The sequence below is a fragment of the Phoxinus phoxinus genome, assembly GCF_949152265.1.
Source record: "Phoxinus phoxinus genome assembly, chromosome: 6".
Taxonomy (NCBI): Eukaryota; Metazoa; Chordata; class Actinopteri; order Cypriniformes; family Leuciscidae; genus Phoxinus; species Phoxinus phoxinus.
In genome coordinates this window covers 43,111,925-43,137,416 of record NC_136881.1, presented here as the reverse complement: position 1 = coordinate 43,137,416, position 25,492 = coordinate 43,111,925, and the positions used below count along the sequence as shown (strand labels likewise).

At 37.7% G+C, this 25,492-nt stretch overlaps 1 protein-coding gene and 1 long non-coding RNA gene across 4 annotated transcripts; both read left to right on the top strand.

The window, feature by feature from the left end:
• LOC307001055 (NACHT, LRR and PYD domains-containing protein 3-like) lies at positions 1-12,376 on the top strand. 3 transcript variants are annotated; one of them, XM_079617159.1, is made up of 9 exons: positions 1-111; positions 857-1,026; positions 1,367-1,489; positions 5,213-7,102; positions 7,409-7,582; positions 7,669-7,842; positions 8,085-8,180; positions 8,601-8,647; positions 9,740-9,829. In XM_079617159.1, exons 2-7 carry the CDS (start codon positions 899-901, stop codon positions 8,176-8,178), a joined length of 2,583 nt encoding a protein of 860 aa, XP_079473285.1. In that variant the 5' UTR covers positions 1-111; positions 857-898; the 3' UTR covers positions 8,179-8,180; positions 8,601-8,647; positions 9,740-9,829. The 3 variants fall into 3 exon arrangements, with proteins under 3 accessions (XP_079473285.1, XP_079473284.1, XP_079473283.1); XM_079617158.1 differs by lacking the exon at positions 8,085-8,180 and having other exon boundaries at positions 2-111; positions 5,216-7,102; positions 9,740-12,376; XM_079617157.1 differs by lacking the exon at positions 8,085-8,180 and having other exon boundaries at positions 2-111; positions 9,740-12,376.
• Positions 12,377-15,430: 3,054 nt separating this feature from the next.
• On the top strand, positions 15,431-24,653 carry LOC307001046. The gene is made up of 3 exons (XR_013798151.1): positions 15,431-15,556; positions 16,219-16,460; positions 23,955-24,653. It is a non-coding gene; the product is annotated as an uncharacterized lncRNA (long non-coding RNA).
• The last annotated feature ends 839 nt before the right edge of the window (positions 24,654-25,492 follow it).

The window sequence follows — 25,492 nt, the reverse complement described above, 5'->3', positions numbered from 1 at the left end:
AGCCGAGGTAAAAACCGTAAAAGCGAAAGTGAAAGAACTTTTGGACGAGACGCCATTTGGACGCTGTAAACCTAGATAACATTGGGCATTCAAACGGCCGCATATTTTGTGGTAAGTTCATAACTTTTTCTTCATGTAGTCATAAAAAAATAATAAAAAATAAAATGTTTGGCCTTCCTAAAGTGGGTAACGTATATTTTTATACGCTCGCTGGTTGCCGTTATAATTACTTCCGCATTCAGCTGCACTGCACAAAAGCAGTGGTGAATACTGTATACTTCATCAAGATATCACAGCAGTAAACAGTAAACGCTAAAACTACATTTAAATAATTTATTGTGTTCAGATTTCACATTAAAAAGTGAATTAAATATGCTAGTGCTGGGCTAGGCCTGCTGTTACTCTATCTGGTCTGAATTGCTGTTGTGCTGTATTGAGTTTAAATTCTATTACACTGAATTTTAGCTATAATACCCTTAAAGTACAGCAATGCACTATACTTGTACTTATTTAATGGGGAATGTAATTAAACGTATGGTAAGCGTGGCGATGGTGAATGCATTAGATGAGGCTGTGGCCTATCAAACAATGTCAGCAAGCGTTGCAGTTGCACTATGATATATTGCTAAACAGGCAACGTTAAAAAAAACATCTCCCTGATCTTGACACCTGCTTATTCATAAAATCAGCTTTGATTAGTTAATTTACTAGTTTCAATTAAATGTTGGATATCTCCATGAGCGATTTAAACAAATGAGACAAACATGTACAAGAAAAATCAGTAACACTTTACAATAAGGTTTCATTAGTTAAACTACTTTAGTTTTTTGCTTTTATTTTTGCTTCTACATAAAAGGTCTCACTCTTTATAAGAAAGGAGGAGGGCAGTGCCTTCAAAATGAGTCTCAGTGAAGAAAGAGAAGATGAAGACACTGCCTCTAAAATGAGTCCTGGATCAAGGTGCGATCAACCCATGGAGATCCCGTCCTCTGCTTTAAGTGATGCAGCAGTGACCTCTGACCCCAGGTACAACACTAGTCATTTTTGCATTTGGCGGATGCTTTCATCCAAACTGACTTACTGTGAATTCCAGAAGCCTGTGGTCGCTGAGTGAGTGGGTCACGTCACAGAGAGGCACAACATCACTTTCCTGAACCTTCGCTGTTTCTGTTCCTCTAATATTCTCCAGAAATTTACCATTTATTACTTTCACTTCATTTGTACTCCTCTGAACAATCTTATTACAGCACTTCTCATTTCACTGAATCTCTTTGTTGTATTTGTTATTTGTAAATCACTTTGGAAAAAAGCTTCTTCTAAATGAATAAATGTAAATTAAGCGCTGCTTTGTTTTGTCATTTGTCAGTATCAACAGGAGGCAGAGATTGAGATCAGAGTCTCCAGAACCCAGCGGTGTGTCTCTGAAGAGTAACACATCCATGATGCGACCCATTGAATTCAGTGATGGACCAGTGACCTCCAAAGCTCTGTTAGTATAAACATATGGCTAATTTAAAGTAGTGCATCTCAGATTAATAATGCTTTCAGTGAAAAAATACTAAATGTTCTCCAAACATGTTTTGCATCATGCAACATCCCAACCAACATGTCCATGTGGACCCCATGTGGGGTTTTGATTGGCTGTCACTTTGGCCCTGCTTGGGCAACCCAAATAGAAATTCATCCATCGGCTCCACATGGGCTCTATGTAGGTTAGCCCATAGGGGCATGTGATTGGTCCATAGTGAGCTCCAAGAGGAGCCCATTTACATGTTCATGAGCTCACTGTGGTCGCCAATGAGTGCTAATAATGTGGCTGAGGTGGTCAACACACAAAACTTTTTGGGGTCTACATGGGTGATCACATTGGTCCCACAAATTGGTCCCCTATTATGGTTTTATTGTGGGAATACAGTGGGTGAAAATTGGGCCCCATTGATTAATTTCTTCAAGGATTCCAGTGGACCAAATAAAAAATAGATTAGAAACCAACTGCCATTAAAGTTTAGAAACAATAATTTAAAACGTGCTGATATTGCTGCATCTAATGCTAGTAGAATCACAGAGATACTATAATCAATAAATATACAATTATTTGAACACAAATATAATCAGTGAATAAGAAGTCCATGGCGATTACAGCATCATCACAACAGCAAAGAACAACTGAACAACTTCCTCTTGGCTTTGTCTTGCCATTACAAATGTGCTTTATAAACTCACTGTCAGCAGCCAGAGAAAAAACTAATGTTAAAGAGTCAAGAGCCAAACTAAAGCAAAAACTGACCACCATAATGGTAATTACAAACTTTATTATTTTAATTAAAACAAACATCTAAACCTCTGTACATTATTTTTTACTAAGAACTTAACTGTTCTTTTAATGTACAGTTTATTACTGTTACAATACATTTGGTGATCAGTGTTTTCTTTAATTTCTTGAATCTTTAAGGGCTTTTTAAATTGTGTATTTACAAGGCACATTTGCTATGTCAAGATACAATTGACTGGGTGAGTTTGGCTATGTCACTATGTGCCATTTAAAAATAAATTTTGCAGCTGAATGGATTTGCTCATTTTTTTAATTTGCTGAACAGAAGTGTTATTTTGCATTTTTGTACATAGTGATATAGTGGAGATCTGTTAGTGTTTAAAGGGTTAGTTCACAGAATTTTCATTTTTGGGTGAACTAACTCTTTAATGCTCTGTTGGGATTTAAAGGTTTCTGTTGTCTGAGTTTTGTCAGTCACCCTTGTGCTGATGAGTAGAGCCTTATGACAGCACATCAAAAACCCACATCTGATCTGCATGGATATTTCAGTTGAGATGGTATAAACCAAACAAGCTGCTATATCTTAGGGCTGGGCGATAAAACGATAACGATAATTATCGTGATATAATTTTTCTCGATAAAACGATATCAAGAGTTCGATAAATGTTCGATAATGTTTTTGCGCCAAAAGCGGATCGAATCTCATTTGAACCGCGCACCACACGGACCGTTTATCCGCTCGGCTCAAAGTCCAAACGGCAGCGCAGCGCGAGTTCACTAGAGCAGACGCGTTTACTCTGATCGGTCTCGGTCACGAGATTCAGTGAGAAGCGCTTGAATTCAGCAAGGAACACAAATGTCTCAGTGATTTAAACCAGTTTAAAGGCAGATGAGACTGCGCTGACGAACAGGAGAAGCACTGTGCGCAACGATACAGAGAAGGCTTTTCCGTCGACACATTTCCATCATTTACCACGGATTTACTGTAACGCTAGTCTAGTAATATTAACTGCACCATGAAATGTGGGATATATATATATTGAATTGTATAATATTATTAATGTAGACAATGTATTAAAGGACTAATGGAATATAATTACAGTTTTTAATAATGTATTTAGGCTACTGGTTTTCATAAATACCATAGAAACCATAGGTTACATTTTATCTGTGGTTATCATGATCTAAATGCATGATGCTGGATGACCAATGGTTAATTTTAATAAAACTAAAGAATATTACATTTTACCAAATAAAAATAATGTTGTTACTTTTTTTAACAGATGTTACTGTTTTTGTTAATGAACATAAATTGTATAAAGTAAATCTGCATCCTAACTCAAGCTAATATTACTGAAATAAAGATATTTATTTTGTTAAGGAAAAATGTCAAATGTTTGAATGTTCTACGTCCTCGGATTTGTGAATGTTGCCCTGTTTGGCAAGTGTTTGTCATGATATGTTCTGACAATAAAGAGTAGTTTAAAAACATAACGCTCTGGTTTCTACAGCTTTCACTTAGGAGTACAAATCTGTCTTTAAACTTGAAATAAATAAAGATTTGAAATTTATCGATAATTATCGATATCGACTGATATAAAAAAAAAAATCGTGATATTTTTTTTTGCCCATATCGCCCAGCCCTACTTTCATTTTAATTATTATTCATTATTTTCTTATATTTATATATGGCCCATGTGGTATTCGAAAATAAGCAATAATAGACAAACTACCTGGGGCCCACTCTGAACACAAATTCATATAACACAGATAAGGCATATAACACAGATAAAACCCATGCGGAGCCCACATGGACATGTTGGCTGGCATATGCACTACATAGGGGTACTAAAATCATGGTAGCCTATAGTGCTGTGTTGAAAAAATCGATTCACCAATTCTAAATCGATTTTCATATTATTTTCTAAAGATCGATCCGTAACTCAGAGGATCGATTTAATAACAGGCCTACATTTTCCCCATAAACACACTGAGACATGGCGACCGGCGGCGCTGCTAATGCGGTTTCTCTGAATCCACTTGTTGACAAGAAAGGAGGAATGAATCGTTCACATAGCGCGTTTTTTGCGCGTGCAAATTCGTTTTCAAGGCGCGCCTCTGTTCATGGTTGCATAGCAACGGCAGACGCAAAGGGAAAGCACGCGCTTGTTGAGAGGAGAAAGCGGTGCAAACTCGTGCAAACTGCGCTCTCCATGATGACGAGGAAGTATCATCAAATAATTAATTGATTTCTAGCCCTTGCATTAGCTTTACTACTAGATATATTCATTGAGATGAGAAATAAAAAGCCGCCCTGTACAGCTATGATCAGCTGTTCGGCCGAGCTTTCCATGTTGTTACGGAAAGGCTTGTTTTTGTCACATGACCTGTTGAGATGCATTGAAGTGCTTCTCACTGAATTTGCACGCGCATAAAACGCGATATGTGAACGGCCCCTAAAGTGGTATCGTGTGCGGTTCGTTGTATCTAAAGGCCTTTTAAATATGAACGCATTTTTGGATTAAATAAAAGGACAGTCAATTAAGTCAAATAAAACACGTTTTATCTCCTGTTTAGTTGGTAACACTACATTAAGACACCATTCATTAACATTAATGCCTTATCTAACATCAATACATTGAGTGAACAATACATTTTTACAACATTAATGTATGTTTGTGAATGTTATTTAATACAAACACTTGATTGTTCATGAACAGTTAAAACTTTTGATTTTAAAAATATAAGATCGGATCAGATCGGATCGAATCGAATCGAATAATGATAATCGATTCAAGATCTTGAGAATCGGAATCGAATCGATTCTTGAAATTTGAATCGATACCCAGCACTAGTAGCCTATATATTTATGATGGTCTCCAAGGGTCATTGTAATGCCTGTAATTTACTTTTTTGTTGCTCTTTTCTTCATAATTTCAGCAGGGGAGACATACATGAGCTGACCAGATCTGTGCCGTCCTCAACATCCCACTTTCAGACCCACATCAGGCAGGACAAAACTGAAGCAGTCCTGCAGACACACACACTGGAGACTGGAGACCTGCAGAGAGTCAAAGACCAGCACAAAACCAACATGAAGTTCAAGTATGAGAGATTATTTGAGGGAATCAAACTCCAAGAGAATCAAACCCTCCTGAACAGGATCTACACACAGCTCTATGTTATAGAGGGAGAGAGGGAAGGAGTGAATGAAGAACATGAGGTTTTACAGATGGAGAAAACAGCCAGAACACAACACTCACAAGACACTCCAATCTACTGCAATGACATCTTTAAAGCCTCACCTGAGCCAGGACATGAGGAGAAAGAGCAAATCAAGACTGTTCTTACTAAAGGTATCGCTGGAATTGGGAAAACCGTCTCTGTGCAGAAGTTCATTCTGGACTGGGCAGAGGGAAAAGCCAATCAGGATGTAGATTTCATGTTTGTGCTTCCATTTCGAGAGCTGAACTTGATCCGAGATCATCAGTACAGTCTTCACAGACTTCTGCTGGACTTTCATCCTGAACTTCAAGATCTAGACTCAAAGATTTATGAGGAATGTAAAGTTTTGTTCATCTTTGATGGTCTGGATGAAAGCAGAATCACACAGACTTTTTCCGACACTCCGAAAGTTTCTGATGCGACTGAGACTTCATCAGTGGGTGTGTTGATGTTAAACCTCATGAAAGGAGATCTGCTTCCTTCTGCTCTCATCTGGATCACCTCCAGACCAGCAGCAGCCAATCAGATCCCCTTCAAATACATCAACCGTCAGACAGAAATTTGGGGATTCGATGAGCCTCAGAAGGAGGAATATTTCAGGAAGAGAATCAGTGACGAGCATCAAGCCAGCAGAATCATCTCACACATCAGAAGAGCAAGAAGCCTCCAAATCATGTGCCACATACCCGTCTTCTGCTGGATCTCATCCACTGTGCTTCAGAAGCTCATGGAAGAAGATCTGAGTGCAGAAATCCCTCAAACTCTGACTGAGATGTACATCCACTTCCTGCTGATTCAGATCAACACGAGGAATCAGAAGTATGAAGGGAGAGATCCAGAGAAACTCCTGCAGTCCAACAGAGAAGTGATTGTGAAACTTGCTGAAGTGGCTTTCAAACAGCTGATGAAGGGCAATGTGATGTTCTATGAGGAGGACCTGATTGAGAGCGGCATAGACGTCACTGACGCCTCAGTGTATTCTGGGATTTGCACTGAAATCTTTAAGGAGGAATCAGTGATTCATCAGAGGAAAGTCTACAGCTTCATTCATCTGAGCGTTCACGAGTTTCTCGCTGCTTTCTATGTGTTTTACTTTCATGTAAGTACAACTATGAAGGGACTGAAGAATTTTGCTTCAGTACAAAAATTGCTTAAAGGTGCAGTAGATGATGCCATTGAGAGTAAGAATGGACACCTGGATCTGTTCCTGCGGTTCCTGCTGGGCGTGTCACTGGGGTCCAATCAGAGACTCTTACAGGATCTACTGACACACACAGAGAACAGCTCAGAGAGCATCAGGAGAACCACACAGTACATTAAAGAGAAGATCAAAGATGGACATGGACTCTCCACTGAAAGGTCCATCAATCTGTTCCTCTGTCTGCTGGAAGTGAAAGACCAGACTCTGTCCAGAGAGATTCAGGAGTTTGTGAAATCAGACAAACACTCAGAGAAGAAACTCTCTCCTGCTCACTGCTCCACAATCGCCTACATACTTCAGATGTCAGAGGAGGAGCTGGATGAGCTGGACCTCAAGAAATACAACACATCAGATGAGGGTAGAAGAAGACTGATACCAGCTGTAAGGAACTGCATAAAAGCTCGGTGAGTGCTAAATAGTAAAAAAAAAAAAGTTTGCAGAGTAATGTCCAATTTTGGGCAATTTACTTTAAATGTAACTAGCTAAGCTACCACCTACTACATAGAAACAGAACCTTCTTTGGAGCCCAAAGAAACCAGAACTTTGGGCAACGGTTGTTGTATTATGCTTCATAAAGAAAGAACAAACGAACTAAAGAAAGAGATAATGAAAGAAAAAGAAAGAAAGAAAGAAAGAAAGAAAGAAGAAATATCAATATTCAAAATAAGCATATTTAAAGAAAGTTTTATTTTCTCTCTCCCTCTTTTTAGTCTTGCTGGCTGTAATCTTACTGCTCAGGATTGTGAAATTGTGTCATCAGCTCTACAATCCTCAAACTCTTTCCTGAAAGAACTAGATCTGAGTAACAATGACCTGCAAGATGCAGGAGTGAAGCTGCTCTCTGATGGACTGAAGAGTACAAACTGTCAGCTGCAGATACTGAGGTAAGAAGAACATATAAGGGATAATGTCCATTCAACTCATAATTTTGATGTGTGTCTGTAGATGATCTGACTGTGTGTGTCTGTAGGTTGTCAGGCTGTATGGTGACAGAGGAAGGCTGTGGTTATGTGTCTTCAGCACTGAGTTCAAACCCCTCACACCTGAAAGAGCTGGATCTGAGCTACAATCACCCAGGAGATTCAGGAGTCAAGCAGCTCTCTGACACACTCAACCATCCAAACTGCTCACTTCAGCTACTCAAGTATGTGGGGCTAAAGCACATTTATCTTAGTATATTCTTAATTATTTGAAGACAAATTTTTCCCTAGAGCAGGGGGCCTCAATTATCCTCCAGGGAGGTAACAATTAATTTAATTACTGTAGCCTAATTGTTAACTTTTTATTATTAATTAAAAATTATCAAAGCACGACCTCTCTCGTATTCTGTGATTGATTTTTTCGGAGCAGTGCAAGCGGTTTATCACCGCAAATTTTGTGAAATAGGCTACAGACTGAACGGTGGCTCAAAACACCCAAACGCTGCACGCAAACTACATCTTTCGATTGGATAAAGCAAACCAGTGTCATGCTATGGTAAAGGTAAAGACAATTACAGTAATAATAACGGACTTGCGCATGCCTAATGTACGACTCCTGTATGTCAGATGCACAAACAAACTAGGTGCTGTTGTAAAGTTTTCTTTGATCGAAGCAGAGACCAGTGAGACAGTTGGGATCGCGTTCAGAAGTTCTTCTTTATTGAGCGCGGCTGCAAGTTCGTCCAAAATCAGTCTAAAACTAAACAGTATACATTGAAATGTATATACCTTTTAAGGGGGAGGGATTACATAGAGGTGGAGACTTAAAATTTGTTATTCTTCAGTGCATCTTGTCTTATGTCACAGGGATGTGTAGTTTTTCTTTATTTTCTGTTTAGTTTCTTATATTTCCTTACATTTTTTGCAATTAAAATGTTAATAAAATATTTGCCATCTGTTTTATGTGTTTCTCTCTCTCTAGTTTGGACCATGGAGAACATTTTAGGATCACACCAGGACTGCACAAATGTAAGCCATGTTTTGTACACCAGTGATGAACAAATTTCAAATTAAGTATGCTTGAGTAAAAGTACAGATATCCTAATAATAAGTTTACTAGATTAATGTTTTAAGAACTCCTTTTCAATTTTACTTGAGTAAAAATACAAAAGTACTTGACTTTTAATGTAATAAGTATTACAATAAAAAGTACTGATTGATCAGTGTTTTTTTTTTTTTTTTTTAAATACTTTTATAATTTTATAAACTAATTTTAATTATTATAAAAAATATGATATATTTTATATAAACCGACTGCTTATAATCTTCCTTACTGACTACTTGACAATTCATAACAATTCATAATAATATCAGATCCAGCAATTCCCCCTTCCCCAGGTTTCTTTGAGCTGTGGGATTCTATAAAATATTAAATAATATTTAAAATTACAAATTAAACATTCATTGATCAGTATTTTTACTTTTAATACTTTAGTACATTAAAAAAAAAATCAAGTACTTTAATTTTTTTTGGAGTAATATTTTATTAAGGTATCTGTACTTTTACTCGAGTACTTGATTTGTGTACTTCGTCCACCACTGGACATTTTCCAAACACACTCAATGCGGTTAACCAATCACAACACACTGGTGCAGCCGACCAATCAGAGCACATTGTGCTTTTCTAGAAGGCGGGGCTTCATAGAGACAGGAAATAAACAGAGCACCACTATCTGACTGGGAAGAGACGAGCTGCAACAATGGAGAATATGGGAAAAATTATGTGTTTTTTTTAACATTCAAGCATGAAAACATGTTCTCTCATAATATGGCCTCTTTAATACAAGTTTATGGGTTAAATGTGTGGGCTAATTTCAAGTCTGGTGGTAATTAAGGTTGCCTGACATGTAGCATGTAGAAACATTTCTGACAAAAAGTTATACAAAAACATTTTTATTCATTATATAATTTGCCCGATTAATATTTAAGAATTGGCCTTTAAATAAAAATTCACCAACAAACAGCTACATTCAAAGGCCTAACAATACAATTGCATAAAATGTATGAATAATTACCATATCCATGAGGCTATATTTGATGTTCTGTTATTCTTGTGTTCAGATGCCTGTGATCTCACACTGGATCCAAACACAGCAAACATCCGTCTCTTTCTCTCTGAGGACAACAGGAAGTTGACATATGTGAAAGAGCAACAGCCGTATCCTGATCATGCAGAGAGATTTAAACACTATGAGCAGGTTCTTTCTAAAGAGAGTTTCTCTGGACGCTGTTACTGGGAGGCGGAGTGGACTGGCTGGAGTTATATAGGAATGACATATAAAGGAATCAGCAGGGGAGGAGAAAATCAGTGTAGATTTGGTTATAATGAAATGTCCTGGTGTGTTTTCTGTATTGCTGACAGATACAGTGCTTGGCATAATAATAATAACAGAGACATACCCGTCCCTTCAGCCCGCTCTAAAAGAGTAGGTGTCTATCTGGACTGGTCAGCCGGCACTCTGTCCTTCTACAGCGTCTCTGACACACACTCACTCACACACTTACACACATTCAACACCACGTTCTCTGAACCCCTCTATGCTGGATTTAGGGTTTATGATGCCTCAGTGTCTCTGTGTCAGATTAAACGACCTGCTGTGAGAAACAACTGAGACGAATACAAATACAGTAGGGCTTCCCTCGACTGAAGATTTTTCTAGTCGACTAGTGGTTGCTCATTTAAGCCATTAGTCGACTAATCGCATGTTTATGTTAACAAGCAATAAATCATTGCCAATATATATATATATATAGGCAATGATTTATTGCTTATTAACATAAAGATATATATATATATATATATATATATATATATATATTACAGCATGACAGCCTATGTAATGATTATGAATTGAAAAAAACAAAAAGAGACTTATTAATAATATTAATATAATACCAAACACAATGTTTTGTTATTATTGCGAGTTTGCAGAAATAAAAGTTGACCCTCTACAATTTGCATTACTCCCCTAAAATAAGGGAGTATTTTAAGTTTACCCTCTGGGGTCAACAAATGCGCCAGTGCGTTTTGCTGGATTTTCTTCACATAGCAGCAAAATAGACTTTAAAAACTCTGTCAATTATAGTCATACAGACTTAAGAAATATGAACAAATAAACTGTAAAATGTCTACTTTTGTATGTGTCCACTTACAATCAAAACAAAACATTGTCCTTTTGTAAAATAAGGAAAATAAGCAGGGTGTGCTTTCTGCCTCTCCGTCTCCGTGAACTTATATTCTGCAGCACGTCTCTAAACAAAACTCAGCGAACACGATTCACCCAGGTATGAGCTATATATGTTTATAATCATTTAAGTGTCTACTATTAAATGTTCTAATGATCTGATGGTCACGGAGAGCGCGCGCTATTCAAACGCAAATTCTTCCTTCGGATGAGACGTTAAACCGAGGTCCACTGAATTGGCTCTATCACTCTCTCTCCTCATGCACCTATTGCTGGTGTGTGTGTGAGCGCACTGGCGCCGTTGTACTGTGGCTGCCGTCGCATCATCCCAGTGGATGCTGCACACTGGTGGTGTTGCGGAGAGACCCCCTGATATGATTGTAAAGTGCTTTGGGTGTACAGTAGTACATATGAAAGCGCTATATAAATGACTCATTCTAAATGATCTGAAGCAACCCATTCAACTCTGATCACAAGACACCAATTTGGTAATTTCACCACCTATTGGTCGAAAGTGATGATTTTTCAGCTTTTTTGCCTAAATTCATCTTTAAATGTCTTTAATTGCGGTTTTCTGCAGTTAGTCTGTTGCACTCCCAGCCATGTTGGCTTATCATGTCTTATCATCTTATTTGTGTTTGGCCCCGATAATGGCAGCTTAAAGCTATATTGTTAAAATTGTAATTGTTGTTGATTTATATGTGAAAACTTTGTAATAAAATAGCTAAATATATTTACAAGGTAGTTGTAATTTTTTTTTTAAAAGGTCAACATAAGCCTTCTCAGTACATTATTTATTATTGTGTTTCATTAGTGACAAATTTGGGTAGAGGAAAAATATTCCAAAACTTCTGAAAATACAGTATGAGAATGAACTGCGAATGTACTAGAAAGGTTTACCTTGGATATTACACTAGCAAACAGTATAACTAACTTTTTTTCATGTTCCAAAAGGTTTATCTAACTATTATTGTTTACTTAATTCAACATCTTTTCGAGATTTAAGTTAACTAAATATTCTTTTAAGTTTTACAAAGTTTCGAGTTTAAACAAAAGGCCTCAGTGGCTTTTAAAAAAAAAACCAAAATGTGACAATATCCCTGAACGTGCACTCAGACGCTTTCCCTTCACACAGATACCCAGCATTCGCAGGGCAGTTGGATTCGACAGCTGGTCTATTCAAGTCCAAATACATGCATTTTTATTTCGATAGCTACAAAAATATGCAAGTATTCAGCTGTTTATAATGTTCTAGACTGGTCTAATTATATTAGGTATCGACTACACTCACATCATCCGCCCACAAGAAAGCTTAATCCTTCTTTGTTTGCTATACCTATTCATTAAGGTAACATTTAAATGTATTTTCTTTGAACAGGTGTGCCTTTTTTGGTTGTGACACAGAACTGTTGTTAATGTCTGTCATGTTTTTTAATAAGTTTGTGTACTTTTGTTTCCTAATTTCAGATTTGTTATGTATACTGCAAACTGTATAAATAAAATTTAGTTCACTGCACTCAAATATTACCAAAACTTTAATGACTGAAACAGAACTCAAACTGAATGAGATATTAAACATTTCTAGATTCAAGAATGATAATTGAATAATGATTGTATAATTAAGTTATTAATTAAGTGATGATTGCACATTAGTGATGAACACCTGCTGTTAACAAGCAGAATCACTGAAGGAGACAGAAACGCAAGAACTACAACTGACTTTAGACACAGCCTTAGATGAAATCCACTGAAGAGAAAAGAAGACATTAAATCTGTGAAGATCTCAGCAGAGGAGGATTAAACAACTCCACAAACAGCATTACCAGCTTCACTTATTACTAACCAGACTTTATTTCTGTCAGATGTCTACAGAAGGTCTTATTCTCTAAGGTCTTATTTAGAGATTTAACAGAGGTTTAGAAGGTGATGATTTATTGAGTTTCAGTTTTAAGTCGCCATAATGGAGATTAGCGGTTGCTTTAATTGGACTCTTGACGCTTGACTTTTGCAATTTAAACTATCTCTGGCTGCTGTAAGCAAACACATTTTTTTTTTTTAAAACACATTATTTATTTATAAAATGTGTTTTTTAAAAACACATTTGTTATGCATAAACACCCAAAGAAAGTATGATCAAGAGTCAATGATTGTGTTTTGATAATAAAATTCATAAAATTCATAATTTAGTGACTTAATTCACTGATCTTTTCCAGAGCCTACTTTCTGGTTAAACTGACATTACTAGTTTTGTGTAATTCTTTAGGTTAGAACTGTGATTCTACTGTAAGATCCATTGTTGTGACAATCAGAATGTAAAATCCTCCATGGTAGCAATCAATTCTATGAGCATATGGTTTGACATGTGGGTTGTTATAGCGAAAAACATACAAATTGTATGTTGATTGTAGTGGCTAAACTAAGTGATTTCCCTGCAGTTAAAACTGAACCACTGGCTGTTAATAATGCCACCTTCAAAAGGACAAGTCTGGGGTCCTTTAGTTTCATTTAATAACCTTGAAAATTAACAAACAATTAACAAATTAGAATTGAGTAATAATTAATCAAATTAATTCTTTAAAGTGAACCATTTAAAATAAGTAAAATTATTAAAAAAAAATTAAACAAAAATATCTGAATAACAGACAGACATTACTCTATTCTAATTTGTTACATTTAATTAATAATATTGCTTGTAATCTGTTGCCACAATTGTTGATTAGATATAGCGTATTCTTTTTTACAGACACTCTTCTTTCATTAACAAAATAATCAAAAAATACCAGATAAGAAGCATCTGATCATAGCAATGTATATTTTTGCAATTCAGCATTTCAGCAAAGACACGTCACGTTTATTTATACAGCACTTTATACAATATATTGCTGTAAAGCAGCAGCATTTTGAAACATTTATGACAACAAAGCCTTGTTTACTGAAATCATGTGATTTTGATGCTCAGAATCACTGGTTGGAAATAAATGATTCGCAAAGATTCCTGATTAGACATCACAATCGTGATGACTTAATCCCAAAATAAACTTTGGGTTTGACGCGAACACCAGCATACATGCCATTGGATATAGTGTGAACAGTTGCTTGACGTGCAAGATACTTCTTTGTACAGTGCCTGCACTATTTCTCTCCAGAAGTTATGTGTAATACATGTATTTGTGGTCGTTTAAACTTGAAAGAATGTTTTCAGGAACATCCCAGCTAACAGACTTTTGTTATAAGAAGGTTCTCTAAATATTCAGTGTTGGTTCCGGGAATGTGAAAAATATCCAGTGTTCTTGACGTTAGAGGAACGTGTTTTAAAAGGTACACAGCAAAAACTCCAGTGTTAAATTAACTCTCCTGGGAGTGTTAAAATATGAGTGTTAAATGAACACTGAAGAGTGTAAAAGTTTATGAGATAATTAAGTGATTAATTGAGTTATGATTGAGCATTATTGAAGACACCTGATGATAACAAGCAGAATATCTAATTCTTTTATTTGTGTACATCTGTCTGTTATAATACAGTTACAACAGCAAAACAAAAGGGGTAAGGGTCGACTGGCCAACTAAAGCAAACACTGATCTCCATAATGGCGACTTAAGAAATATATTTTCTCCTTCAGTGATTCTGCTTGATAACATCAGGTGTCTTCAATAATCCTCAATCATCACTCAATTAATCACATAATTATCTCATTAACTTTTACACTCTTGAGTGTTCATTTAACACTCATATTTTAACACTTTACACTCTTGAGGCTGGAACCAAATAAACTCACAGGAATTCAGAGTTTTTGTGTGTACCTTTTAAAACACGTTCCTCTAACGTCAAGAAAACTGGACATTTTTCACGTTTCCAGAACCAACACTGAATATTTGGAGAAGTTTCTTATAACAAAAGTCTGTTAGCTGGGATCACACTAACCTTTAAAATAACATTATATTAACATTCAGGACACTGGACATTTTTATGTTCTTGGAATGTTAGAAATCAACATTCCTATAATGTTGAATTTTAAATCAAAATTTAAGTTGAAAGAACGTTTGAGGAACATTATACCTTTTAAAACACGTTCCTCTAACGTCAAGAAAACTGGACATTTCTCACGTTCCCAGAACCAACACTGAATATTTGGAGAACGTTCTTATAACTAAAGTCTGTTAGCTGGGGTATTGGTTGTATTTTGATAGTTTAATACAAGTTATCTACAAATAAATAGAAGTTATTAATTATTACACTCTAAAAAATGCTGGGTTGGTTCAACCCAAATTTGGGTAAAATATGGACGAACCCAGCCATCGGGTTAACATTTTTAATTAAAAAACAACCCAGCATTTTTTAGAGTGTATTCATTATATGAATGAAAAATATATATTTTCAAAAACAGTGAGGATTTTCCCTCTTTTTCTTTAGAACATTACCGCACACTACCTTAGGTTAATATGGCAATATCAGAATTAAATTTAGAATTTTATACAACATGGAGTACAAGCAGACCTATAGTTGCAAATAAAGCTCATCAGATACAAAGGCAACTTGCTCAGCAGCGTTGCAGACACAAACAGGAAGCAGCTAGACAGGAAGCAGCACTGTCGGCAGTCCTGTGGGTACCATGTGCAATATTCAACTGTCTGTTCATCTGACAAATATTATATCTGTGACTTGACTGCTCTCTTTTCAACTCCTTCAATTACGGTAATATATTTTATATTTCATATATTATTTATTGAAACACAAGGTTTTTATTGAGAGAGTAAAAGAATTAAATCTTTTTTCAATTAAATTATTATTTTGAGATAAGCTTCCTTTTTGCTGCACACAACAAACGATGCCGTCCATTTGCGTGGGGTGCCGACCATCTGCAGATGCAAAATTTCTTGATTCGATTTAAGTTTTGGATGCAGACGACTACCCAACTAGTATATGCAAACCCTACAGCACAAATATTTTGAGGTATAAATTCAAATATCTCAGTCTATTTTGGAGAATCATCTACACTGCAGAAAATGGTAACCTGCAATTGTTATTGAGCTATGTCTAACTGACTTAACCCTTATAATTGGTGGCATAAATTCATTTATTTAGGTTGACTTAGCGACATAATATTTTAACTTGAATAAAATCAGTAATTTAGTTTAAGTTTACCACTTGTTCAGAAACAAACCATGGACTCATGTTTCGCATTCATAGCTTTGGGCAAATGCATTTTATGCTTATTTTATTTGTGTGAGCGCAGTGGATTGGCTGCACATGCTCAGTACTCTCCTGTAGGGCCGTGCACGTGCAAATCACTGTCTGACTGCACAATATAAAGACTGGTAAAGATCTGAGAATGTTTCCAAACCTGCTCACCACAGTTGCAACAAATCACTGACAAATCCATCAGCAATGGACTCCACCGACGGCAAAGATTCTTGTGAGGAGTGCAAGCAGAAGAGTTGTGAATGTCAGAAAGCAGACTGTACGTGCTGCAGTGCTGAGGGCTGGAGAGACTGCTGCTGTGGCTGTCTCGACTCATCTCCTGATTGTTGTGGGAACCTTTGTTCTCTTGCTTTTGACTGCTGTACTCTTCTGTGAGTGTTTGCAGGACAGTGCTTAGGTGAGAAATGTTTGCTTACGTGTGGTCTAGTCACAATCTACTGACACATGTTATACTAACACTTACTACTGTCCATCTAAATCAGTGTTTCTCAACCCTGTCCTGGAGGACCACCAACAGTACACGTTTTCTTTAGCCCTATTCGCACGGGATTAGTATTATCTAGGGACCTCTAGTCATTTGTAATAATTGCGGAGGTTGTCTGTGATCTTAATCCCGTGCGAATCGGCCATGTCTGTAAATTGTAAAGTAATAATTCCCCCGCAAATGACCTAGCCTACCATATTACGCCGAACACCGACGTTCTGTGATAATATTAGTCCCGTGCGAATCGGCATCTCTGATTTTGTCCAGGATTTGGCGGGGCTGTATCTTTTTTTCAAGGTATTTATTTCCTTTGCGCCTTTTTATTAATCTTTCGCGAAGAATGGAAGCTGCGTTGGAGTGTTTTGACAGTGTTTTGGGCACTGGGTCATATCGCACACCGACACCATATACAATTTGCAGAACAAAGAGAAAGCTGAAAACCACCAGAAGAGCGAAGACTAAAAGAAATATAGCTGCAAGCAGCAATCACCGGGGCCAAGCGCAAGCAAGACGACAAGACATGCCAAAGTGGCTGGGAGTGTGAGACCCACTGCAGCAAGGAGCAATTAAAGACATTTGAAGATGAATTTGGGCAAAATGGTTGAAAAATCACATACAATAACTAAAAATATGATTATCACTTTCGACCAATAGGTGGCGCAGTTACGAAACTGATGTGATGTGGTCAGAGTGAAGTGACAATGACACATACAAAGTTTGGTGTCAATATGTCAAGGCATTGCAGATATAAAGCCTGAATAGTCATTTTGGCATCATGCCTCAACTTTGACACTGCGGTATACGAAAACGGTTTCGTCTATCGACACGAAATCCATAACTTTTACTCGGCACGGTCTGGAGATGACACGATCCGATTTTGGTGAAAATCGGACGTTCGGTCTAGGAGGAGTTCGAAAAAGTAGGTTTTAAAAGAAAATAAAGATGGCGGACAGGAAGTTTGGCTGACTATGGCAAAATTGGTATCTATGTTTTCAGCATAACCCAAGGAATCTATTGAGATCAGTGTCATTACTATAGGCAAATTTATTCAAAAGTTATTAGCATTTTTGGAAATTTCATTATAACTTTTGACCAAAAGGTGGCGCTGTCTCATAATCTTTTGAGTACCTTTAGGGCTTTGTACTGATGACCCATACTGAGTTTCGTAACGATACGTTCATGCGTTCATAAAATACAGCATTTTAGCACATAATTCAAAATGGCCGACAGCCAAAATGGCCGATATGGAAAAATTGGATATCAGTCAACTCAACATGACGCCCTGAATCTATCGAGACCACTTTTGTGATTTTTGGACAAACCGTTCAGAAGTTATAAGCAAAAATAGCCTTTTTTCATATCTCCAGACCAGTAGGTGGCGCTGCGCCGAAACGCAGCATGTAGCCTCAGGTCATGCTTGTGATGACATGTAGGAAGTTTGGTTTGAATACGATTAAGCGATGCGGAGATACAGCCTTATGTCTGTTTTCGCAAGCGCTACGTAAAATTTGTTTGCGCGTTTATCGAAAACGGTTTGACGAATCAACTTGAATTCCATAACTTTTTGTCCCCACAGCCTGAAGATGATCTGGTGCAATTTTGGTGCAAATCGGACAAACCGTCTAGGACGAGTTCGCAAAAGAAGGTTTTTTGGACAATTCAAAATGGCGGCCATATTTTTATGACGGAAAATGACGTCATAGGGTCCAGTCGAATCGTCGTGAGCTCAGGAATCAGAGGAAAAAAGAATTTTGTTGATAGGCCTTACGGTTTAAAAGTTATTAGCATAATATAAGTGAAACTTTGGACAGGTGGTGGCGCTAGAGGGAATGAGTTAGAGACACCAAAATTGGTGCAATTACTGTTGGGAATGTCCTCTATCAGAATGTCAAACCGGAACAACTTTCCCGCATACGCTTCTATGGGCTGCCATAGACGCCCAGTCGGAAGAAGCAGAATAATAATAAATATAGCTGCAAGCAGCAATCACCGGGGCCAAGCGCAAGCAAGACGACAAGACATGCCAAAGTGGCTGGAAGTGAGAGACCAACTGCAGCAAGGAGCAATTGAAGACATTTAAAGATGAATTTTGGCAAAATGGTTGAAAAATCACACACAATAACTAAAAATATGATTATCACTTTCGACCAATAGGTGGCGCAGTTACGAAACTGATGTGATGTGGTCAGAGTGAAGTGACAATGACACATACAAAGTTTGGTGTCAATATTTCAAGGCATTGCATATATTAAAGCCTGAATAGTCATTTTGGCATCATGCCTCAACTTTGCCACTGCGGTATATGAAAACGGTTTCGTCTATCGACACGAAATCCATAACTTTTACTCGGCATGGTCTGGAGATGACACGATCCGATTTTGGTGAAAATCGGACGTTCGGTCTAGGAGGAGTTCGAAAAAGTAGGTTTTAAAAGAAAATAAATATGGCGGACCGGAAGTTTGGCTGACTATGGCAAAATTGGTATCTATGTTTTCAGCATAACCCAAGGAATCTATTGAGATCAGTGTCATTACTATAGGCAAATTTATTCAAAAGTTATTAGCATTTTTGGAAATTTCATTATAACTTTTGACCAAAAGGTGGCGCTGTCTCATAAATTTTTGAGTACCTTTAGGGCGTTGTACTGATGACTCATACTGAGTTTCGTAACGATTCGTTCATGCGTTCATAAAATACAGCATTTTAGCACATAATTCAAAATGGCCGACAGCCAAAATGGTCGATATGGAAAAATTGGATATCAGTCAACTCAGCACGACGCCCTGAATCTAACGAGACCACTTTTGTGATTTTTGGACAAACCGTTCAGAAGTTATAAGCAAAAACATAAATTATTCATATCTCCGGGCCAGTAGGTGGCGCTGCGCCGAAACGCAGCATGTAGCCTCAGGTCATGCTTGTGATGACATGTACCAAATTTGGTCTGAATCTGATAAAGCGTTGTGGAGATACGGCCTTACGTCTGTTTTCGCAAGCGCTACGTAAAATGTATTTGCGCGGTATTTGAGAACGGTAATTCGAATCAACTTGAATTCCATAACTTTTGGTCGTCAAGGTCTGGAGATGATCTGGTTCATTTTTCGTGAAATTCGGAGCAACGGCCTAGGAGGAGTTCGAAAAAGTAAGTTTTTCGGAAAATTCAAAATGGCGGGAAAACTATTATGACGGAAAATGACGTCATATAGTGCAGTCGAATCGCCATGAGCTCAGGAATCAGAGGAAAAAAGAATTTTGTTTCTAGCCCTTGTGGTTCAAAAGTTATTAGCATAAACATGAGTGAAACTTTGGACAGCTGGTGGCGCTAGAGGGAATAAGTTGGAGACTCCAAATTTGCTATGGTGATAGTTCAGGCTGTCCTCTATCACTCTGCCAATTTTCATAAGTTTCCCGCAAACGGTTCTATAGGCTGCCATAGACGCCCAGTCGGAAGAAAAAAAAGAAAAAGAAAAAGAAAAAGAAAAAGAAAAAGAAGCAGAATAAGAACGGGAACAGATACAATAGGTGCCCGCACCTTCAGTGCTTGGCCCCTAATAACAAGCAGCAATCACCGGGGCCAAGCGCAAGCAAGACGACAAGACATGCCAAAGTGGCTGGGAGTGTGAGACCCACTGCAGCAAGGAGCAATTAAAGACATTTGAAGATGAATTTTGGCAAAATGGTTGAAAAATCACATACAATAACTAAAAATATGATTATCACTTTCGACCAATAGGTGGCGCAGTTACGAAACTGATGTGATGTGGTCAGAGTGAAGTGACAATGACACATACAAAGTTTGGTGTCAATATGTCAAGGCATTGCAGATATAAAGCCTGAATAGTCATTTTGGCATCATGCCTCAACTTTGACACTGCGGTATACGAAAACGGTTTCGTCTATCGACACGAAATCCATAACTTTTACTCGGCACGGTCTGGAGATGACACGATCCGATTTTGGTGAAAATCGGACGTTCGGTCTAGGAGGAGTTCGAAAAAGTAGGTTTTAAAAGAAAATAAAGATGGCGGACAGGAACTTTGATTGACTATGGCAAAATTGGTATCTATGTTTTCAGCATAACCCAAGGAATCTATTGAGATCAGTGTCATTACTATAGGCAAATTTATTCAAAAGTTATTAGCATTTTTGGAAATTTCATTATAACTTTTGACCAAAAGGTGGCGCTGTCTCATACATTTTTGAGTACTTTTAGGGCGTTGTACTGATGACCCATACTGAGTTTCGTAACGATACGTTCATGCGTTCATAAAATACAGCATTTTAGCACATAATTCAAAATGGCCGACAGCCAAAATGGCCGATATGGGAAAATTGGATATCAGTCGACTCAGCACGATGCCCTGAATCTAACGAGACCACTTTTGTGATTTTTGGACAAACCGTTCAGAAGTTATAAGCAAAAATATAAATTCTTCATATCTCCGGACCAGTAGGTGGCGCTGCGCCGAAACGCTGCATGTAGCCTCAAGTCATGCTTATGATGACATGTACCAAGTTTGGTCTGAATACAATAAAGCGTTGCGGAGATACAGCCTTACGTCTGTTTTCGCAAGTGCTATGTAAAATTTGTTTGTACGTTTATCAAAAACGGTTAAGCGAAACAACTTGAATTCCATAACTTTTTGTCGGCACTGCCTGAAGATGATCTGGTGCAATTTTGGTGAGAATCGGACAAACCGTCTAGGACGAGTTCGAAAAAGTAGGTTTTTCGGAAAATTCAAAATGGCGGGAAAACTATTATGACGGAAAATGACGTCATAGGGTCCAGGCAAGTCGTCATGAGCTCAGGAATCAGAGGAAAAAAGAATTTTGTTTCTAGCCCGTGTGGTTCAAAAGTTATTAGCATAAACATGAGTGCAACTTTGGACAGCTGGTGGCGCTAGAGGGAATGAGTTGGAGACTCCAAATTTGCTATGGTGATAGTTCAGGCTGTCCTCTATCACTGTGCCAATTTTCATAAGTTTCCCGCAAACGGTTCTATAGGCTGCCATAGACGCCCAGTCGGAAGAAAAAAAAGAAAAAGAAAAAGAAAAAGAAAAAGAAAAAGAAGCAGAATAAGAACCAGAACAGATACAATAGGTGCCCGCACCTTCAGTGCTTGGCCCCTAATGATTAGATGGATGACATACAGTATTACAGCATGCGTGAAGTAATATCATTCTGTTTATGATATATCATGCGTACATCTAGACCTATAAAGACAAGACATTTCCAAACAATAGCCTATCAAAAATAATGCACAATCAAGCAAGGGGGTTTCACATCATAATTCGAGTTTAATGTTACAAATAAATCAAACGTAAACCTTGAGCTATTAGATTTTTATCCATCTAACCAGACTCTCAACCATACGCAAAAAGCCATCTTTCGCCCACTGAAAACGGATATATAAATATAAATATAATATGGGTATAAACTACAATTTTTATATCCGGGTTCCGGGAGAAAAGTCAGTAAATTCGAGTAGAATCACAGGCTTCGCTTATCCCGTGCGAATGCGCCACACGAAATTCAGATGTCGGGGGTAATTTCTAAATCACACGAGGTCCCTAGACAATACTAATCCCGTGCGAATAGGGCTTTTGTCTCCCTAATCAAACACACCTGATTCAACTCATTAACCCATGTGATAATGAGCTGATGAGTTAATTTAGGTGTGTTTGATTAGGGAGACAAAGAAAACGTGTAGTGTTGGGGGTCCTCCAGGACAGGGTTGAGAAACACTGATCTAAATGGATACGAGTAAAAAAACTAATAGGTGAAAAATAATATGAAAAAAGTGCTTAAAGGTGCCATGTGTAAAAATTGAGGTAAAAATATCCAAAAAATGAGCTACACGCATCAAAAGAATGAGAAGAAATAAGGGCAATGATGTCATTAAAAAAATGTCAAGTTATAGTGCTGCAGAGATATCAACCTTAATTAGCATTAGCATTTCTAGCCACGGCCCGACAGGTGTCGTAATACCAGTTTCGGCCATGGGAGGCGGTATGCGGGGCACATAACCACCAGCCAACCTGCAATACACGACACGAATAACTCGCACGGCTTGTGGGCATACTTGAACCTGATGTCTATCGTGTCGTGTGGAAAGTACAGCTCACTACTTCATTTCAATTCAGGGAAGAGAGCGGAAGGATGGCTGAAGCCTTTGGCAAGAGACCCCTACAACCACTGCGCTCTGAAGCACAAATCAGATAAGAAGAGGACCGCTCGTCACGGTCCGGGCTCGAAAGCGCGGGGGACGGCGAGCGAACTGCAGCGCATAGCCCTGTTTTACAACGTTCAGCACCCATTCTGACACGCCCGGGATCGCTCCCCATGCTTTCGCACGCATAGCTAGGGGCAGAATGGTCTCCGTGTTCTGACCGCCGCACTGCGCGGGTTTGAGAAACTGAAACGGAGGTATCAGCGCGGCGCGCGCGCCCTCGTTGTCTGAAGAGTGCTGCTCGCTGACGACAGCAGCCGGTCGTTTCACATTCAATGACTCGGTCGCTAAGGACGGAGAACAATTTGTGGCGCGAACAGGTCATTTGTAGCCTACTGTATCTTTCAACAGTGTTCGTGTTTTTTTTACTATAGTAGAGATGATCGGTTCACGTGCGCTGTCTGATGTTTACTGCATCACTCGACATGGAGAGGTTGGGTAAAGTAATAATTACAAGAGCTTCACGGTTATCAGATACAAGCATTCAACGGCCCTGTAGTATATATATATATATATATATATATATATATATATATATATATATAAATAGTTATTTGTGTTTGCGCACGAGATATCAGGAAGCAATGTAACGTTACCTGTAATACACACATGATGGCAATGCGCAAATCGTGTGTGTGTGTGTGTGTCACAAATCATTATTGTTTCTTCAACTTATTAAAATATCTTACTTTACTGCAACTATCTGTTTCTGCTTCTTTATCATATTTATAGTGTGTGATTTATAAAATACCATATCCTACATCACATATTTTGATATGTGAGGTATACTGCCCCCATCTGGTATGGAATGTGGAGTATGACTTGATTTTTTTTGCCAGACAATTACACATGGCACCTTTAACGTATTTTAATCTTTCAGTAAATATATAAACATCCTTTGAACTTACTTACATTCATATAAGAAGATTTGACTTGTTTCCAGAAAAACATATCTTGAATTTTGTTTTTTCACCCCATTGGCATAAACATTTTATTACATTTCTGAAAAAAAAGAAGAAAAAAAAATGCTTATTAGGTAAATTAATCATTTTAATTCAGATTTTTAAAAACTTAATTAAAGTATTAAAGTGAGTATAAGGATGTTAAGATTTTTTTATTCGTTTTGGAAAAAAACAAGACAACATTTTTTTAATGTCAATAATATATATTTTGTCTAGAGTGAATTGTTCTGTGGAGACGCCGTGCCAGACCCAGGATGTGTTTCAGCTCCAGTGAAGAACATGAACAACACAAGCACAACAGCACTGCAAACCACAATCATCATCATCATCATCATCATCAGCATCATCATCATCATCTTTAGCCTCATTATGGTGTTAAATCTGAACGTACAAATACAGTTTCAGCCAAAAGATCCAAAGACACTTCATAACAAATCTATTAAAATATGAAAATCTCTAACAATAATGTCTGATTATAACTCTAGAGTGTGTGTGTGTGAGAGAAAGAACAAATAGAAATGCTTTGAGATAAAATGATAACCATATGTTGGTATTTCCAAAAGACAATAGTTTGAATTGACATGGCTCTCCTTTGGGTGGATGTTTCATTTAACAAATATGTTTCTTGTTTAGTTATATTATGTTTTTGTTTAGTTTATGTAAGAATATGTTCATATTCCAACATGAATGTCTGCTAAACTGATGAGCAGTTTTCTGTAGTTGATAATTCATATAAAGTTCAGCTATCCAGGACAACAATGATATTAAGAGACACATACAGTTTATTATATAGGTGGTGATGGTCAAATGCTGGACAGATGCTGATCAACTTCTGTAAACATTTATTTGGTGTTGGTTTATATAAAGTTGCATAGAAGTCTAAGTGCCTTTAATTAAACAATTCTAGTAAATAAATCATGGTTGTTTAATTGTTAAAAGTTTGCAGAAATAACAGTATGCATGTGAGCAGCGATAAAGAGAAAATCACAGAATTACTCTCCTTTTTTTTACAGAGAAAATGCAGTAAAATTATAGCCTGACCACGTCAGACTTCCTACTTCCACTAATTTCATTTCGCTCCTGTAGTCAGTCTGAGATAGCAGCCTATCTTTCAGTTTTCCAGCGGCCCTTGGACGGCCGGGCCAATCAACGAACAGAGGGCGGGCTGAGAGCCGTGACGTAGACGCTTCGCGTCGTGACCGCATTAGCACCTCGGGTGTGCATTATTTTTCTAATAATTCTACGGCCTGTCGTCAATTATTCCTTACATAATCTGCAAAAGTCATTTACAGCCATGTTCACTCCGGTATTTCGCTCGCATCATCATGTGTTTAAAGCAGGTTTACAGTGGAAGTTCGATCATAGATTTGAGTTCGATGCATGATGTCTGTGGTTCGATGCGGCTGTACAGGCGCATAACATACGTCATAACTAAACTTATCTGATTGGCTTACGGGTAACCAATGATTTTAAACTTCAGACAAGCGCCCCCTAGCGAGAGAGAAAACACTTCTCTATTATGCCCGTCCAGACTCTGTCTACGAAGCAAAGTGAAGTAGCAGAGTCTGGTATTACAAGGCTAGTAAAATGAAACAATGATTTCACAATTTTTTTTATAAAACTAGCAAATTATCTTAATAATACAGACATTCAGACCACTGCAAAACCAGACTCTCTTCCTTAAAGGGATAGTTCACTTTAAAATAAAAATTCTGTCATCATTTACTCACCCTCAAGTTGTTTTCAAACCTGTA

Coding starts and splice junctions, on each gene's coding strand:
- LOC307001055 (XM_079617157.1), top strand. CDS start 899: ATGAGTCTCAGTGAAGAAAGAGAAGATGAAGACACTGCCTCTAAAATG. Junction 1,027..1,366: donor GCAGTGACCTCTGACCCCAG/GTACAACACTAG, acceptor GTCATTTGTCAG/TATCAACAGGAGGCAGAGAT. Junction 7,583..7,668: donor TGTCAGCTGCAGATACTGAG/GTAAGAAGAACA, acceptor GTGTGTCTGTAG/GTTGTCAGGCTGTATGGTGA.